Source organism: Manis pentadactyla, chromosome 8, assembly GCF_030020395.1.
Source record: "Manis pentadactyla isolate mManPen7 chromosome 8, mManPen7.hap1, whole genome shotgun sequence".
Classification (NCBI taxonomy): Eukaryota; Metazoa; Chordata; class Mammalia; order Pholidota; family Manidae; genus Manis; species Manis pentadactyla.
The window spans coordinates 126,882,086-126,901,039 of NC_080026.1; the positions used below are offsets into that span (position 1 = coordinate 126,882,086).

Sequence of the window (18,954 nt, forward strand, 5' to 3'; positions counted from 1 at the left end):
TTGGTGGACATTGGGTTGTTTCCACTTTTTAGCTCTCATGAATAATGTTATGAATATTTGTGTACAAGTGTTTTGTGTGAACAGATGTTTTCAATTTTCTCAGGTATTCCATCTAGGAGTGGAATTTCTGGGTTATATGTTAATTCTAGATTTTTTTTTTTGAAGAAATGCCAGACTGATTTGCCAGGAGCAGCACCATTTTACATTCCTACCAGCACTGTATAAGGGCTCCAATTTCTCTGTATCCTCACCAGCACTTGTTATAGTTATTTTCTGTTTTTTTTTATATTTATGTTTTTTGTTTTATAGCTGTCTTAGCAGGTGTGAGGTGGTACCTGGTTTGTAGTTTGGTTTTAGTTTATATTTCCAGTTTCCTAATGACATTAATGTTGAACATCTTTTCAAGTGCTTTTTGGCCATTTGGCAAATTTATTCTTAACATGACCTAATTTATTGATGATCATGGATATGGTTACAGTTCTTTTATGGGGTGGCCTAATCTCTGAGAAGTGGTATTCTCTTCATATTAATAGAATTGAAATGATTGCGTTTTAATGAAGAGAAAAATACTGCATATAGCATTCATTGAACTCTAGAATAAATTTGCCAGTATTTTCTGAACTTTGTTTTCATGATCTTAAGAAAAACAGAATAGTTGATGATGATAACAGTTTAGAGCAAACCCTATAACAATATGCTACATAGCCTTTCTGTTTGCAAGTGCTTATAAATCACAAAAGCTGCACAGTTTGTGGCTTGGATCCACGAAAATCTGCTACACTGTTTCTAATTGTAAAGTCTACCAGTGTGCCTCTATTTATTTATTTTTTTAAAAGAGCTACTCTAAGTATTTAGCCTGAAATGTTAGAAATGTTTTGAACAGAAAAAAATACTTCCTTTCCAGGAACTGAGAGAATGGGCCTTTAATTAAAGAACAGTAAGTTTGGCTCAGTATGCAGAAAGCGTGAGATTAAAATTAGTTCACTAGCCTTATAAGACTATACAGCATGAAAGAATGCCTTTTAAAAAGTTTTGTTTTCGATTTGTGATTTCTTGGAAAAACAGTTTATTGTGTTCCTCACTTCTCTTAAATATCTCCAGTCACACATTGGATAATTATTCATTATCCAAACATTCACTGAGCAACTTCTGAAGTTATGCCATGAATAACTGGCAAATAAATAATGTAGTAACTTTCTTTCTTAATTAAAAGGTTGACACCAAGCAACTTCAACTATATAAGCCTAAGTATAAACTCAAAATTCTTGATTTTTTCATTATTAAAAAGCTGTGATTACTTTTAATGTCTCTGTGTAATTCTGTAACGAAAGCTTTATCACATTTGTCATGAATAATTATCTTAAGTGTGGAAGTAGACAAAAGAGGTCATCAGATGTCTTTTGAGTAGATCACTAGGCATTTTCTGTGGGGTAACCTGATTTTCTAGGGTCAGGTACCTTTGTAATGGGTTATTTTGTTCTTGAATATTTCAACTATTCTTGGACCTAAGGGCCTTGCACTTGTTGAATCCTCTGCCAGAAATACTTTTTCCCTCAGCTGCTAGTATTTTGCGTCTGCTTACTCCTTTTAGGTCTCTTCCAGTAGGGTTGTCAACCATTCTACTAGAATGTAAGACTTTGAGGCCTAGCATCAGGACAGTCCCAAGCAAATCTTGATGGGTACCTTAGGTTGCTGCTCAGTTACCCCTGTGAAAGTCAGTTAAGGAAGTCTTACTGACATGGTGTTGGGAGGCCTGCAGGGGAAGCCATCTTGCCTACCCACTCCTCATAAATCTCAGACCGCATACTGTTTAGCTACCTTTCTCCCCAGCAGGAGGAAGAAGGGCTTCTACCTTCTTCTCCCTGCAAAGGCCCAGCCAATGAGAGACTGACTGTCACAACTCTGACAGTGACAAGCCATGATACACAGGGCTCCCAGTTTACTCCAAGGGACTTCTTGCTTAGAAAAGACTTCCCAACTTTGCCCATGCCTCTATAAAAAAGCGTTCCTCTCTTTTGTTCTCCAGATGTGCTTATTATTGTGTTGTAGCTTGTGTGTTCCAGATTGCAATTTTCTGTTATTTCTGAATAAACCCTTTTTGCTAGTAAAATAACTGACTTTTATTTTTAAGGTTAATTACATTTTAGAGTTGTGGTTCTCAAAGCTTGATCTGCAAATCCATAGTAGTCCCCAGACTCTTTCAGAAGGTCATACTGTTTTCTTAATAACACAAAGGCATTATTTGCCATATGCACATTGATGGTACAAGGCAGTGGTGACTAAAAACTGTTGGTGTGTAAGCACAAATCGAGGCAGGGGCAGGAGACTGTGCTCGTAGTCATTATTCTTCACTCCCATGAACTCTCAGTAAAAAACAAAACCCACCAGTTTCATTGTATGTCATTGATTACAGTGTAAAAAGTGTTGTTTTGAAGCTGGCCATCATGTATATGTATTTCTAATGTTGTGTAAAGAAATGGGAAGTTCACATAAAGTACTTCTATATTCCAGAGTACAATGATTTTCTCAAGGGAGTGCACTTGTGTCACTGTTGGAATTGCAGTATGAACTAGTTATTCTTTTTCTGGAACACTGTTTTTACTAGAATAACTGACAGTCAAACTGTAGTTATTTAGACTTGAGTATTTGGCAAAATTCCCTAAAAAATGAATCAAGTGACCCAGACATTTCAGGGCAACAACTGATATTATTATAATCACTCCTACTATTATTATTGTTTTGCCAGCACTAATGTTCAACCTTTCAAACAAAAATTAGAGATTTGGAAGACTCAGATCTATCACTGTAAACTTGAGAGTTTCCCAATAGGTAAAAGATTTTTCTGATGAATTACTTGATGATATTAATAAATGTTATTTTTTAAATGTCATTTTATGAAATGTATCAACATTTGGAGGATCTGAATAATTCAGGTAAGGAGTATTTTCCAAATGACCATTACAAAACCGTGCATGGATAAAAGATCCATTCAAAGCACAAGATAGACCAATGGATTTTATTGTAACAGAGGATGAAAAGTTCATTGAAATTTAGTTTCAAATTCCACATTGCAACTAATCTTTAAGAACTACCACTTGCTGAGTTTGGGTACAGTATCAAAGAATACTCATAATCATTTGAAAAGGGTATTAAAGTACCACTCCCATTTCCAATTACGTATATGTGTGAAACCAGGTATTCTTCTAATACTTCAGCCAAAAAACACATTGCAAAAGATTGAATGAAGAAGCAGAAATGAGACTCTAGCTGTGTTCTATTAAGCTAGACATTAAATAGATTTGCAAAACATGTGAGTGCAATAATTGCTTTTTTTATTGTTTTGAAAAATATTTTTTCATTAAAATAGATTTAATGTGCAGTGGGTTTATTGTTATCCTTAAATGAATTAAATGTTCTTTAAAAAATTTCTGTTTTCATCTTTGATCACAAAAAATATTGATAGATATAACTCAAACACAATCCAACATAAAAGTCCTCAATAATTTTTAATATGAAATCTTTATGACTGAAAAGTTTGTGAATGGCTGTGGTAGAGAACCCTGCCTGACCTCTATAAATTAAATGGTATCAGTTCATCCCATCTATCTCTATGCTTAACACTGCTTTATTTTTCTTTGTAGCACTTACTGCCTCTAAATAAACTATTTTATTATTTGTCTCCCCCTAGTGGAAGGTAAGCTCCACAGGATACAAATTCATCTATTTTGTTCACTCTGTTATTCCCAGTAACTAGAACAGGAGGACCTGAATCACGTAGGTATCAAATAAATATAATTGAATGAATAAATTAATGTAAAAATTCTCATATAGAATTCTGTTTTCCTCTTCTGTGACTTTTGCTTGTTTCATCTGATGGCTTTCTTACTAGTGGTCTATTTTCTTATGAGCTTTAAAATTTTTTAGTAAATTTATCTTTAGCAGGGATTATCTTTCCTAGGAGTACCACATCTTCCTGTGGTAAAAAAGATGTCCCTTTGAAGCAGTTTCACCCCTGCTGCCAGGGACTTACAGATTTCACCTGTTCAGGCCAGGTTTTTATGGTAATTTCTGAGCTCAGCATTTCTGCACTCACTTCATGGATGAGATATTTAAATCTCACGTCCATGAACAGCTCAAGCTTGGGATTGGGGTTTCTTAGGTATGACTCCTCTTCCGTTCATGGGTCAGTGGAGGCAGCTTACATACTGTTTCTCTAAGCCAGTGGATAGAGTGTTGTTACTTCACCTGCATAGCTGGCATTGACACTCCCTATTCTTGACTTTATTTGGTGTTCCAGCTCCCTTTGGCCTAGATTTTTGGTCTCATATGGGCATAAAACCCCAGCTCCTAATGCCTGTATCCAATTTCAAAGATACCCTTGGGTCTGAATTCTAGCACACCATTCTTACCCTGATACCTCTGTTTCTGGCATGATGATTTCTTTCTCTTGCTTTCAGATTAGCTATGTAAATGATACGTATTTTTAATGTAGTTATATTATATCCAGCATTTCTCTATATTGAGTAGAAAGTGGGTCTTTTTTAGAGTGCTGTATTAACCAGAATTCTTCATTTTAAAATTCCTTAATGCCCTGACTTCCTCATTCTTGTTTTCTTACTTTTGATTTATCTTTTGGTGAGTTTATGTAATTATTAAAGTAATTTTTCAGGAAGAATATGTGCATGGTAGATTTCCTAAGCCCTTAATATCTTAAATTTCTTTCTATTGTTTTCATACTTGAATGAAAATTTGTCTGTATATAGAATTCTTGACTCAAACCTGATTTTTGAAAATTTTGTAGATCTAGCACTATTGTCTTCTGAAATTTATTAATGCAGAAAAGAAGTATTGAAGTCAACCTGGTTTTTAAAAACCCTTTTTAGGTAATTTGTTTTAAGTTTTTCTTCCCTGTTTGCTTATAGAAATTGATTTTGTTTTTCTTATAATTCCAAAATTATGCACAGGTGTATCTGGGACATGAGTGAGCCTCCTATTATAACCTTACTTATTACCTTCTGGTTTCTTTTTCAAGTACCCTTAATTCTTATAGCTTAGGTCTTTGTACTCTGCTCTGTGAATCTGTTTTCCTTTGGTATTTGCTAGTTCTCAGCAGTCTTACAGCATTCTTTATATTTTACATCACTGATTCCATCTTTTGCAGTGTCAGTTCTGCTATTTAATACCCTTCAGATTTTGTGTTGCCTTCTTTTTGTTTTTACATTTTTCTGTCTTTTTATCTCAGCTTATATTTTTATCTTACTGTGTTATGTCTGTAATTACTCCTGTTTTTTAGTGAACATATCTTTGCATTCTTTTGAGGACATCACATAATAGATTTAACAACCTTTTTCTTTTTGTGCCCTGTAGTAATATATAATAGAGATACACAGTACTCTTTCTCTGTAATCTTTTGGGTAATTCTCTTTTTCTTTTCTAATACAACATTTTTTGGAAGGGTTTATGCTGTTATTCTGTGCAAACTATTCAGACTTACAAGTTTGACAACAGATGCAATATATAGTTGTTCTTTGTCCCATTTTGTTTTCTGGAGTTCTTGAAGAAAGAACTGTCCTCCTAAAGTCAAAGCTGCTGGTTGACAAGTTGATGTGAATATCCATCCCCAACCCAATTTCTAGTATTCTTGTAGTATACTTGACTGAGATATGCTCTTTCCCTGCATAGGTGCCAAGTTTTCTTATTATGAGGATGAAAATGTATGTTTTAAAGAATCCATGACATTTTATAGTTCTGCCATTAAAGGCACTACATGAAAAATCACTGCCCTTAACACTCCACTGTCTTATATCCTGACAGAACAGGAAGATGTAGTGATAAGTAAAATAAGGAACTTCCCCCTGAGTTGTCAAATAGCACAGCAGTCACCTTATTGAAAAGTATCTCCCCAGCAAAAGTCTTTCAGATTTAGAGTATCATTGAATGTTCCTGACCTATCAATATTTGTGCTTTTTATGGCTCTCGATTAATATCTAGCTGAATCAGCAGTTCTCTGGGAATGAGAGTTTTATTTGAGGAAAAGGGGAAGAATAATTTTGGAGCATGGGGTTATTTTGAGAAGGGTAGATTTAGGTTGGCTGTGGACTTTGAAATACCAGATGGGTTAAAAAAAAAAAGGTGAATAGAAGAGGTCAAAGTCAAACTGGCTACTTAGAGCTATGCCTGTGATCTTGATGTTGATGGAAAGAATTTATCATATAGTCTTTGGTGCTTTTATGGTCTTATGAATTGTTATTACCTGAGTTAATATTTCAAGGTAAATTGAAAGGCTGCCTACCTCAGTTTCTTTGTTTTCAGACTAGTTGCAGGGCTTTAAATATAGTCCAGTTTCTCTTGGTTAAAATTCGAATCAATTCCTCCTGAGAGAAGACAGAAAAGAGGAAGGTATAAGAGATATGTGGCTGCCACAATAGGAAAATAAATCAGATTGTTACTCTAAAATGGTCTTTTTCTCTTTATTATAAGCTCCTGCTCCTCTCCATCTGTATTAGGAACACTTGCTTATGTCTCTACTGGAAGAATGGGATAATTTCTCAGGAAATTCTGAAGTCCTTCTACCATTATATTTGAAGAACATGCAGTAGACTTTTCTGTGTGTGCCAGTTTGAATTAGCTTTATTGTTTTGACTCTTCATAAAAATAATACATGCTCATTGCAGATTAGCAGAGTGAAAACCACCCAGAGTGAAAACCATTCCACTGTATTGTTAATATTTTAATAGGTTTTCTTTCTGAATGTTTAAGTGCATGTAGTTTTTCTTAAATGATTTGTTCTTTTCCATTTACTATATTCTCTCAGTAAATTTATATCTAAATAAGCAATTTTTAATGATTGCATGGTATTATTCCATTATATATGGAATATAGTATATATGGCTATACCATATTTTAGTTAACCTCTTTCCTACTGATAAATATTTACTATTATTAATAAATACTGTTATTCATATCACTATAAGACAATATTGTACATAAAGCATTGTGTACTTTTTTAGGATAAAGTCCTAGAAATCAATTTGCTTTGTCATAGGTATATACTTTCAAGCCCTTTGATGATTTCCAAATTTTCCTCCAGAGAAGATGTTCTAGTTTATATTCCACAGTTTCACACTTATGCCACATTTATTTTTCTGCAAATATAGGAAAAGTGAAATATTTTTATAGTTTTAAGTTGAAATTTTTTGTTTACTTATATTTTTTCATTTTTCATAGATTGTTCATGTTTACTTTGTGTTTTATCTATTCATATCCTTTCCTTGTCTTTTTCTTAATTAACTTCTAGCTTTTTATGCTACAGATAGTAACCTTTCTTTATCATTTGTTGTAAACTTACAGCTTAGTTTTTTATGACATATTCTTTTTAGTCAAAGTTTAGAATATTTGTGTTGCTAGAATTTTGTATACTAGTTTGTTTCTGAAATCCATTCCAGGCATAGGAAAGCCTGCCCAACTCCAAGGTTTCAAACATTTTATTTTCCAGTACTTCTATAGTATCTTTCTTCTTTCATATTTTAAGTAAAAATGACTTTCCATTTTCACCTGGGTAAATGTCAGATGTTCCCCATGGACTAGAGCACCATCTTTGAGATAATAATGCATACATGATTTCTGTCTGTTCCTAGGTATTCTTTACTAGCCTATTAATCTATTTGTTGTGATACCAGTTATCTAGAAGGACAGTTTCTGTTTCAGAATTGTCCTGATTCTTTTCATAGTTTTTCTAGATAAATTTGAAAGTTTTGTCAAATTCCAACAAACCAAAACAAAATTACTAGGAGTTTATTTAAGATTAGACTAAATTCATGTGGTAATTTGGGAAGAATTGATATATTTACAACCCTGAGTCTTCACATTCAAGAACACAGCACATCTTTCTATTTATTTGAATCTTCTTTTGTGTTCCTCAGTGTGGGTTTCTTAATAGAGGTCTCAGATATTTCTGAAGTTTGTGTTTTGTTTATTTGGTTTTTGCTGTTTATGAATGAAATTTTGTCCACACTTTTCTTCTGTTTATTGTTGATGACTAGAAAAGTCACTTCATTTTTTGTATTTATTTTGTTACTAGCCTGTTTACTGAACTTTTTGATTTCTAAGAGTCAGTAGACTTTCTTGAATCTATAGGTATATAATAAAGGCTTTTGCCCAAGTAAACAAAAGAGGGAGAGAGTTGTGTGTCAGCTCTTTTGTTAATTGGGTATCTTCTTCCTTTTTCTTGCCATATTGCATTAAGGACTTTCAGACAAACTTAAGTAGTAGTGGTCTTATTAGGCATCCTGATAACCTTCAGTGAAAAGGTGAGAGATGAGCAAAGACTTGACTGAAGTAAAGGAGTGAGTGACCATGAAGAATCTGGGGAAAGAGACCTTGTACACAGACCTTGAGGAGAGAAGTGTGCCTGTTGTGGTTGAAGAATGCCAAGGAGGCCTGCATAGTTAGAGAGGAGTGAATGGAGAGGAGACTGGTAGAATGAGGTTGGGGAGGGAATAAGGGAGTGCAGATTATGTAAAGCCTTATAAGCCATTGTAAGGACTGATTGTCTAATAACGAACCTTCCTTGCTTACTTTACTAGGATTACTGTGTTGCAGGGAGATACTGCTTAAGCATCATGTCTACGGTTAAGAAATGTACTTAACAAAAAATATACTTAAAAAAACTTACTATCTGCTATTGATTCAATATTCATTGATGTACTCTAGTATTTAAAATATATCTTATTATAGTCATAATAAACATATTCTTCCCTTCAATTGCTGTATTAATTCTCTACTAACTCTCTGTGCTTTCTTATGTAAACTTGCCTATTACACTGCTAGGCAGAACATTTAATTAGCAAATTGTCAGTTCTTAAAGGCTGAGATTATTTTAAGCAACAGCAACCATAACAAAGAGGAGCTTTGTGCCTTGCTTAGTTGGACCCAAACATTAATTTAAAACCCACGGTTACTTTCAATTTTCAAGTTCTGGTAGAAAAACACCTATAGGCACCCAGGCAGCAAGAGTAGTGAAAGCCACAAATCATGACTTTACTAAAAACTGACCAGGTTGACCAGGTAAGTCAGCTAAGTGGGAAAATTATAAGCTCTGTTGAAAAAATCAAATATCCCAAGAGGAATAAAATGGAAAGAAAAAAATAATTATTGCTGAGAGGATCAGAATTAACCGGAGTTTCACACTGCTATAAAATACAATTTTCCAGAAGAGCAAAAAATTTTCTGACAAAGCTTAATCCTAGAATGTAACTTTAAGGATGAATGTAAATATTTTCTCTTTGTAGTGAGAGGAAGGAGAGGTGAGAAAGAAATTTGTATCACTGCTATTAGGAACCTTCTACCCTTCTGTAGGTGCACCCCAGCCCTACACTCGCCTACAACATTGTCGAAGCCAGTGGGTGTGCCCCCGCTCTGTGCTCTCCTGCCGCCTTTCTGAAGCCAGTGCATGCCCCAGCCCTGTGTTCCCTAACTGCCTTGCTAAAGATTTAGTCCTGATCAGGCCAAGTTGTCGAGAAGGTGCTCATACCTTTCAGCAGGCATGCCCCAACCCTGTGCTTTCTCACTGCCTCTCTAAAGCTGGAGGGTGTGTGCAGTCCACAAACTCCCTTGATTGCCTGGCTCTGGTAGCCAGGGGATTATGTCTTTCTGGGTCCCCTGAAACAATTGGAGAGACAGTACTTGGCAGGCTACCACCTCCAGGGCACTGCACAGACAGACTGAAATACACACCTTTTCTTCTGTGAAAAAGGCCTATTTACTTGTCCTGCAGTGTCAGCTCACAGGGCAGGCTTCAGCTTTGCTAGTTACACATCTAGAGATTACAGAGATGCTCTCAGACAGAATATAGGCTAAGGGGCACCATCTTTGCACTCTCTTTTGGCCTCTCTGCAGCTTGCTGGTACTTCCCAGAAAGGAACTTATATATTCACCTGGAGCTCCAGTGTTTGCAAATGTTGTCCAGGGATACCTCCATATCTGTTAGTCTGGAGGCCAGCAGAGTTTATGATTGCAGCCCCCCAAGACCGATACGTATTTGTATACTTTCAAAGCTTCTGCTTGAGAGTCTAACTTCCAATCAGCCTGAAACTAGGGGCTGACTGAGATCCTCGTTTTGGAATATTGACAGCTCTTGGCACACCCTCAACAATTTGGACTAGTCAAGAATAAATCAGTTTGCTTAGCCATTTACAATGGTTGGAGTCATTTAAGAGCTAGAGAAAGGTTAAATGGCAAGGTTTATCTCCTACACGAGGTCATTTCTTTGAGTCTGGGAAAGGCAGCTGTTTTGCCTATAACTTAAAAACACCAAGAATCAAACTGAGGAAACAGGGGAACATGTTAAAAGATAAAAACTCAGAAAAAAATCCCAAAGAAACAGAGCAGTTTATCTGATAAAGGGTTCAAGGTAATGGTCATAAAGATGCTAATAAAGTTGATTGCTGAACTTGTGAGAAGAATGGATGAACATACAACTTCAACAAAGAGAAAATATGAGAGTACCAAACAGAAGTCACATATCTGAAGACTATAATAACTGAATTGAAAAATACACTGAGGGGTTCAACAACAGACTAAATGAAGTACAAGAATGGATCAATGATCTGGAAGACAAGACAATGGAATTCACCCAAATGGAGCAGCAAAAACAAGAAAAGAATTTTAAAAAGGGAAGATAACTTAAGGGACCTATCAGACAATATTAAGCCAAATAATACTCACATTTTAGGTGTCCCATATAGAGAAGAGAGGAGAGGAAAGAACTGAAAACTTATTTGAAGAAATAATACCTTTAATCTTTCATAACTTGGGGAAGGAAACAGACATCAAGATCCAGGAGACCTAGAGAGTTCCAAAAAGACAAAACCAAAGAGAATCACACCAAGACACATTATAATTAAAATGTGAAAAGTTAAAGAATCATAAAAGCACCAAGAAAAAACAACTTGTTATATGCAAAGGAATCCCCAAAAGACTAACAGCATATATGTCAGCAGAAACCTTGCAGGGCAGAAGGGAGTGGCATAATATATCCAAATTGCTGAAAGGAAAAAGATTACTACTGGAAATACTCTGCTTAGCAAGATTAGCATTCAGAGTTGGAGGAGCGATAAAGAGTTTTCCAGAAAAGTGAAAGCTGAAAGAGTTCACCACTAAACTAGTATTACAAGAAAAGTTAAAGGGACTTCTTTAAGCTGAAAAGAAAAGGCACTTCTTAGTAATAAGGAAGCAAATATCTCACTGGTAGAGGCAATTATATAGTAAAGATAGTGCAATAATCACCTATAGAGCTAGTATGAAGGTTAAAAAACAAAAGTAGTAAAAATAGCCGTATAATTACATAACCAAATAGCTACAACAATTAGTTAATGGATACACAAAATAAAAAGATGTAACAAAATATTGGGGGTGGGAGGATTAAAGTGTAAACTTTTAGTATGCATTCAAATTTAATGTACTATCAACTTAAAATACTGATATATATATTATTATATACACTGTTATATGTAAGTTTCATGGTGCAAAGCCTATAATGTATACAAGATAGTGAGAAAAGAATCTAAGCATATCACTAAGGAAAGTAATCAAATCACAAGTTATGATAGCAGAAGAAGAGAGTAAGATTGAGGATCTACAAAACAGGCAGAAAATAATTAACATTGTGGCAATAATTACATACCTGTCAATAATTATATTAAATGTAAATGGACTAAATTCTCCAGTCAAAAGATACTGTGACTGATGGATAAAAAAGCAAGACTATATGTATGGTGACTACAAGAAACTCACTTTAGATGTAAAGAGAAGGGATGGAAAAATATTTTTCATGCAAATGAAAACCCAAAGAAAGCTGGAATAGCTATACTTAAAAGTGAAGAACACTTTAAAACAAAGACTGTAATAAAAGACAAAAATGGGCATTAGATAATGATAAAAGGGTCAGTTGAGCAAGATATATTTTTAAATGTTTATGCACCCAACAAAGCACATAAATATATAAAGCAAATACTAACAGACCTAAAGGGATAAATTGACAGCAATATAATAATAGTAGGGGATTTTATTAGGCCATACAAAACAGTAAAGTTTTGGTGTAAAAACAGACACACAGGTCAATGGAACAGAGAGCCCAGAAAAGCCCATGCATATTAATTATGCAGTTAGTTATGACGAAGCAAGAATATACAATGGGAAAAGGACAATCTTTTCAATAAATGGTGTTGGGGAAACTGGACAGCCACATGAAAAATAATGAAACTGTGGAGTATTGTTTTACACTATACACAAAAATTAAATCAAAATGGATTAAAGACTTGGATGTAAGACATGAATCTATGAAACTTGTAGAAGAAAACACAGGCAGTAAGCAACTTTACATCAGTCTGCAGTGGTTTTTTTGATTGACTCAAAAATCAGAGACAATAAAAGCAAAAATAAGTGAAACTATGTCAAACTAAAAGCTTCTACATAGCAATAGAAACCATCAACAAAATGAAAAGACAACCTGCTGAAGAGGAGAAAATATTTGCAAGTCATATATCTAATAAAGGATTAATATCCAAAATATATAAAGAACTCATACAACTCAATAACAAAAAAACAATGTGACTAAACATGGACAATGGAGATGAATAGACATTTTCCCAAAGAAGACATACAGATGAGCAATAGACATGAAAAGATGGTCAACATCACTAATAGCCAGGGAAATGCAAATCAAAACCACAATGAGGTATCACCTCATACCTTATAGAATGGCTGTTATTAACAAGAAGTAACAAGTGTTGGTGAGGATATGGAGTAAAGGGAAAGGGAACCTTTGTGTATTGTTGGTGAGAAGGTAAAATGGTACGGCACTATGGAAAACAGTGTGGAGGTTTCTCAAAAAGTAAAAATAGAACTATATCCACTAATTCTACCTCTAGATATTTATCCAAAGAAAATGAAAACAAAATCCAAAAAGATATATTCACTCCTATGTTTATTGCAGCATTATCTGTAATAGCCAAAATATGTATGGAAACAACCTAAGTGACCACTGATGATAGATGAAAGATGATGTGGCACACACACACACACACACACACACACACACACACTCACAATGGAATATTACTCAACCGTAAAAAAGGAATGGAATCTTGCTGTTTGTAACAACATGGATCGACCTTGAGAGTGTTCGCCTAAATGAAATAAGTCAAAGACAAATACTATAGATACCATTTATATGTAAAAATCTAAAAAAACATAATGAACAATGACAACAACAAAAAACTTAATAGAGAACAGACTGATGGTTGCCAGAGGGGCAAAGTGTTGCGGGTGGGCAAAATTGGTGAAGAAGGTTAAGAGGTACAAATTTCTAGTTATAAAATAAAATAAAAAACATGGGAATGTATTGTTCAGCATGGTGCCTATAGTCAATAATGTATATTTGAGAGTTTCCAGAAGTTCTCATTACAAGAAAAAAATTTTGTAACTTTGGTGACACATGGTAACTAGACTTACTGTGGTGATCATTTTTCAGTGCACACAAATATCAAATTATGTTGTACCCCTACAACTAACAATTTTATTAATCGATTATGTCTCAATTATGTCTCTTTTAGTATCTCCCCAATTCTGATCCTTACATTCCCTTATGACAAGTTGTTGTTTCTGATGATAATTTATTTTGTAAAATGACTTCATCTTGTGATATCAATATGTTCAGGGTTATATTTAGTATAATAGTATAATTTTCTATAATAGTAGGTCTGGTTTTCAAACACAAGAATGTGAAAAATAATATAAGAAATTGTGATAACAGAAAGAATAAAAGTTACAATGAGAAAATCATTCTGCAGATAGGTGGCCTTGAAAAGCTAGTTTAGTTTGTAAAAGTAACTTGTACTTGGTAGAGAAGATCTGGGTAGATCCAAAAGTTTTTGTTCTTTTATTTCCATTAAAATATAAAGGTTTTTGTATTTCACTCTGTTATATATGTATGTTATATATATATATTACTTTTATATATACATTATATGTATATATTACTCTGTTAATAATATTAGAACTGTGTAGCTTCCACAACTCTACTTATTGCTGTCTTCAACATGTGAATCAGCATATTGTAATTATCTATTCTTACTTGACCTTGACTTGAGATTTCCTAAACTCCTGCCTCTTTTTGTTATGCTGTTTCCCCTACTTGTCAATTCTTTTTTGTATTGTTTTCATCACAGATTATAGGTGTTTAAAAAATTAATGTTACTGTAATTTCTGTGTAGTTACAGACTGATATTTTTATGTTGATTAATAAAAGTAAAAGTTAAGACAGAGTGTAAAGAGAAAGTGGAAATGAAGAGGAGTAGATTAGTAATAATAATAGTAATAAAAGATGCAGAAAAGACCTCAACATGATAATTTACATAGAAGTTTAGGGAAGGAGGAAATTTATAAATATACCCTTCTTATAAGTCTTTTGAATAGTTGTCTACTTTTCAGTTTTGACTATATGTTTTGTTTTTAGGATATGCTAAAATATTCCAATTAAATGCCAATATATCTAATAGCTCTCTTAAAAAAATTTTTTTTCCTTTTTAAGAAGGAGGACATGAATTCAGTGGTAATTTAAATCCTAGTTAGTGATAGCTGGAATGGAACACCTTAATTTTTTAACATGAATAATAAATTTGCTTAAGTCTTATTTGAAAATGTCTTAGTTTAGTAACTAATATTTTCTACATTTTTAGTTTTGACAAGTCTTTTACAACAGATAAGTGGTGGAAACAGAATCAGAATTTAGAAATTTTGACTCTGGAAAGCAAATACATGAAATACTTTATTGAGTTAAACCAAAATTTATACAGCCTGCATTTGTCTCAAAGCATTCTTACTGGCTTCCTGACTTTCCTTTCCATTCATGGTCTCAAGAGATGCTTTCTTTACAGCGCAAATGAAATAGCAGTTATGTATCTAATATTAATGTTTATTATATGTTTTGCTAGTTAGATCCAAATGAGGTGTAAAATAAAAAATGAGTTCTCAAACCTATTTGAAGACTTTAGCAGATTTGTGTTTTATTTAGTATAGCTATAGTCATGGGACCAGGTTTTTGCCTGCAGTATGTAGAATTTATCTCATTTTATTAGTCATAATGTATACATGTTTAATTCATCTATATCTTCCTTATAAGTGATGAGAATAGAAACTTGTTCTTTAAACAAGCTGTCTTGAAGCAGATTTTATTGTGTGCAATCAAAAATCTTTAATACCTAAGCTTAGAAATGTGCCGGTTATTGGAAAGGAAAAAATACATTCTCTGCCCTTGAAGAGCCTGTAGTCTTGTTGAGAGAAGAGATTATAAAAATTGTAATTATAAAGCACTTACAAAATAATACATAATAGTACATATAATATGTTTTAATGTTACTTTTTTATTTTGCATTTTAAAGATTTATCCAGAGATGTTTTACATTGTACAGATCTGTTCTATTAACTAACGCACCCTAAAATACCTAATTAATTGTGTCATTCTGATTTGTTTTTAACTTTATAAAGGTTCAGCAGTTTTCTGAAAAAGCCTTCCTCTTACAGCTTTTGAGAACTCATGAAAATGCCTTAAAAAGACAGTGCAGTGAAATTACAAACCAAAGGAATATGCTTCTCCAAACTTTGGTAAGTTTCCAGCCACTTAGAAAAATCTATTTCATTTAACTGTGTCAAAAAGTATAGGCACACACACACACACACACACACACATACTTAAGTGTACTTTAGAAAGTTATCCTATGCATATTGACAGATATTCCTGTTCAGATACAGAAAAATATTAAGTGCTATTTAAAACCATTTGGTAGAGTAATGTAGTTTGAAATAATTATATTGGCACAGATGCAATATAGAAACTATTTGCAATTGTAATAAGTGTAAAAGAAACAGTGAATCTGATTTGAATTGCTGAGTCTTTGAGAACTTGGTTTTAAAGCTTTTGAAAGAGAGAGAGGGTCACACTTTATGCATGTTTATGGCTGTGGGGGAAAGAATGAAAAAAAACATTTTGTTTACCTTTCAGTCATAAGTGAGAATCAATAGAAACAGTAGTTTCAAATGACAGGGCCAGTTTAGGAATATGACTTGTAATTAATTGACATTTGAAAGAAAATACATTAATATATATATATCTAAAGTAGAATCAACAGACTTGGTGATTATGAATAACATAGCCAGTTTCTAAATGTAGTTCATAATTAGTTGATGTTTCTTAGAAAAACAGAAAAATACAGTAATGTTTAAGTTCTGGCATTATCAAAAAATTTAAGTTCTAGCATTGTCAAGAGAGTATGGAAATCCCTATTTCTTCTCCATGTTGATATTTCATAAAATGAAAACTGTTACTTAGAACTGAATTTGAAATGAATGTATAATTTTATCTTCCTTGTCTAGATTTTAAAAGGTATCCTTGGATTTCCTTCTTTTACTTTCTTTTTTTTTAATAATGCAATAATTCCCAGGAGTATAGATTTTCATTTTTAAGTTTGGTCATTTTTTACCACACAATTTTATATTGCGATGACAAAATAGTGCCATGGTTATAAGTTTTACTACACAAACTCAGATATAGTGGTGAGAAATAGAATTTCTACATCGGTAAATCTCCCAAAATATTAAGGATAAATTTTTCACATTAAATTGTGGGTGGTTGTTATATAATAGCTTCAGTTTTTTACTGATATTGCTGGAGGAGTAAAGCATTTTCGTAATAATACTAGGAAGTATAATTTTATGCTTTTGTTAATAATTCTGAATGATTGCATTTTAAATCACTAAGGAAAAATATTACAATTAACACCTGTGTTTTATCTTTTATTTTTGTTTTTCAGGATGCTACAAAGAAAAAAATGACAGAGGAAGAGGAAAAATTTATTAAGGAAATTACAGACTTCAATAATGAGTATGACATAACAAAGAAAAGAGAACTTTTGATGAAACAAAATGTCAAGATTGAAATATCTGACTTAGAAAACCAGGCAAACATTTTGAAAAAGGGTATGAGTACATATTACCACACCAAGCATTAAGGAAAATAATTATTTTGAATCAGTGGGTTTTCCAAGAATTTAACTTTTTTATAAACAAATTATAGATTATTGCAAAGCTATCCTTTTACTTTCACCTTAATTGTCTTAATGGCAATGTATCTTTTATTGTGAGCATTTTCAAATTCTTTAGAAGTAGGTGTGACATGATCATTTGGCCATTTATTCAATAAGCAAATATCTACTCTTTTTTATGTGATAGACACTGCTGTAAGTCCAGGAGATACAAAACTAAAAAGTGGAGGAATTAACTATGTAAGTAGATACTTACAGTACAATGTAAAAGAAGCTGTTAAAGGGGTAGTATTAGTGCTGTGATCCCCTTTTTACCATCAATACAGTTTAAATTACAAAACAAGGTTACAGAGTGGGGTGGGAAGGATTTCATCTCAGGAACAGTAGTTTGCAGGTTATTGTAATCTGTGATAAGATTCTGAACTCAAGAAATTGCTTAAGAGAGGAGAGGGTGAGTTAAAGAGATGTATAGGAAAAAATGACAGGACTTTATCCCTGATTAATGTGGACAGAAATAAAGTCAAAGATGAATCACTATTTTCAGACTTAAGAGATTGGACAGAATGAGGTACCAGGAGGAAGAGCAGAAATGGAGAAGCCTATCTGAGCTATATCCTTTTCTAGACAAAAAGGACTCTGTTTTGTTTCACTTAGTTTTATTTGGAGATGTCTATGGGATATACAAGTAGAGATTCCCAGGCAGTAGGTGGAAATTTGGTTGTGAGGCTGGTAAGGGAGTATTAAGTGTGTGACCAAATCCAGAGTTGTTGGTGACATCATTCAGATGAAACATAGAAGGGGAACAAAGACAAGAGACAGAAACTGGGAAAGCATAGCTTTAAGGAAAGGAAGGAAAGAAAAATGAGACAGAGTAGTCAGAGGGCAAGAAGAGAACCAGCAGAGAGTAATGTTGAAGAGTAAAAATGTTTCGCTCAAATGAGTGGGAATTGAAATAAGACATTAATTTGACAATCAGAAAATGTTAAGAGCAGTATCGTAAAGTGATAAAAGAAGACTGGTAGTAATAGATTGAGGAGTCAGTGGGACTTGAGGAAGTATAGAATGAAAACATGAATAGTAAATGGAAAATGAGTTTTTAATGGAAGCCTTTCTAAATTATATTGATACTTGGATGACTTTAATAAATTGAGAATAAACATTGAACTTTTTATTGACCTGGAGCTATCTGTATGAATAATTTACTGGGTTTTTTTGCAAATGACAATTGTTATTATAATTATTAGGTAATATTTATAGGCTTATATCATATAACAGCTACCATCTTGAAGATTATAAATGCTAAACTTAGGTTTATTTAATTTAAATCTTAATTTCACCTTTTAATAGCTGTGTGATTTGGGGCAAGATGGTTAACTTTTCTTTCCCTCAATTTCCTCATCTGTAAAGATGAGGAGTAATAATAATGACCTTAACAAGGGTGTTGTGAGAATTCAATGAAATAATATTTAAGCACATAGAATGCTACCTGGCATATAAGTAAGCCCTCAAAAATATGAAGATTATACATTCTAATTATACTCATTTTACCAATGAAGGAAATAAGGTTCTCAAAGATTAATTGCTTGGGTAGAGTATTTACTTTGGGTAGAAGTACTTCACCATATGCACATCTAGGAACCTTTAAAAAAATGATAAATGCTGAATCTCTTCCCAAACCTACTGAATCAGAATCTCTGTAGGTAAATATAGGAAATATATTTATTTTAAAAGTTCCTTAGGTGATGCTGATGTGTACTTCTGTTTAATAACTATAAGTGTAGAATACAAAGTGAAAAAAGTACTAACCTGAGGAGATACACTAAGTGAAACTAACTTCTTTAAAAAGTCATGGATA

The 18,954-nt window shown here is 33.3% G+C and overlaps 1 protein-coding gene across 1 annotated transcript in view; it reads left to right on the top strand.

Annotated features, from left to right (window-relative positions):
* CCDC172 (coiled-coil domain containing 172) overlaps nucleotides 1-18,954 on the top strand; it is a 76,410-nt gene that overhangs the window by 11,632 nt on the left and 45,824 nt on the right. The window contains exons 4-5 of the mRNA XM_057506377.1: nucleotides 15,547-15,663; nucleotides 16,869-17,034. Coding sequence (XP_057362360.1) covers nucleotides 15,547-15,663; nucleotides 16,869-17,034 — 283 coding nt within the window. The remainder of the gene's footprint in view (nucleotides 1-15,546; nucleotides 15,664-16,868; nucleotides 17,035-18,954) is intronic.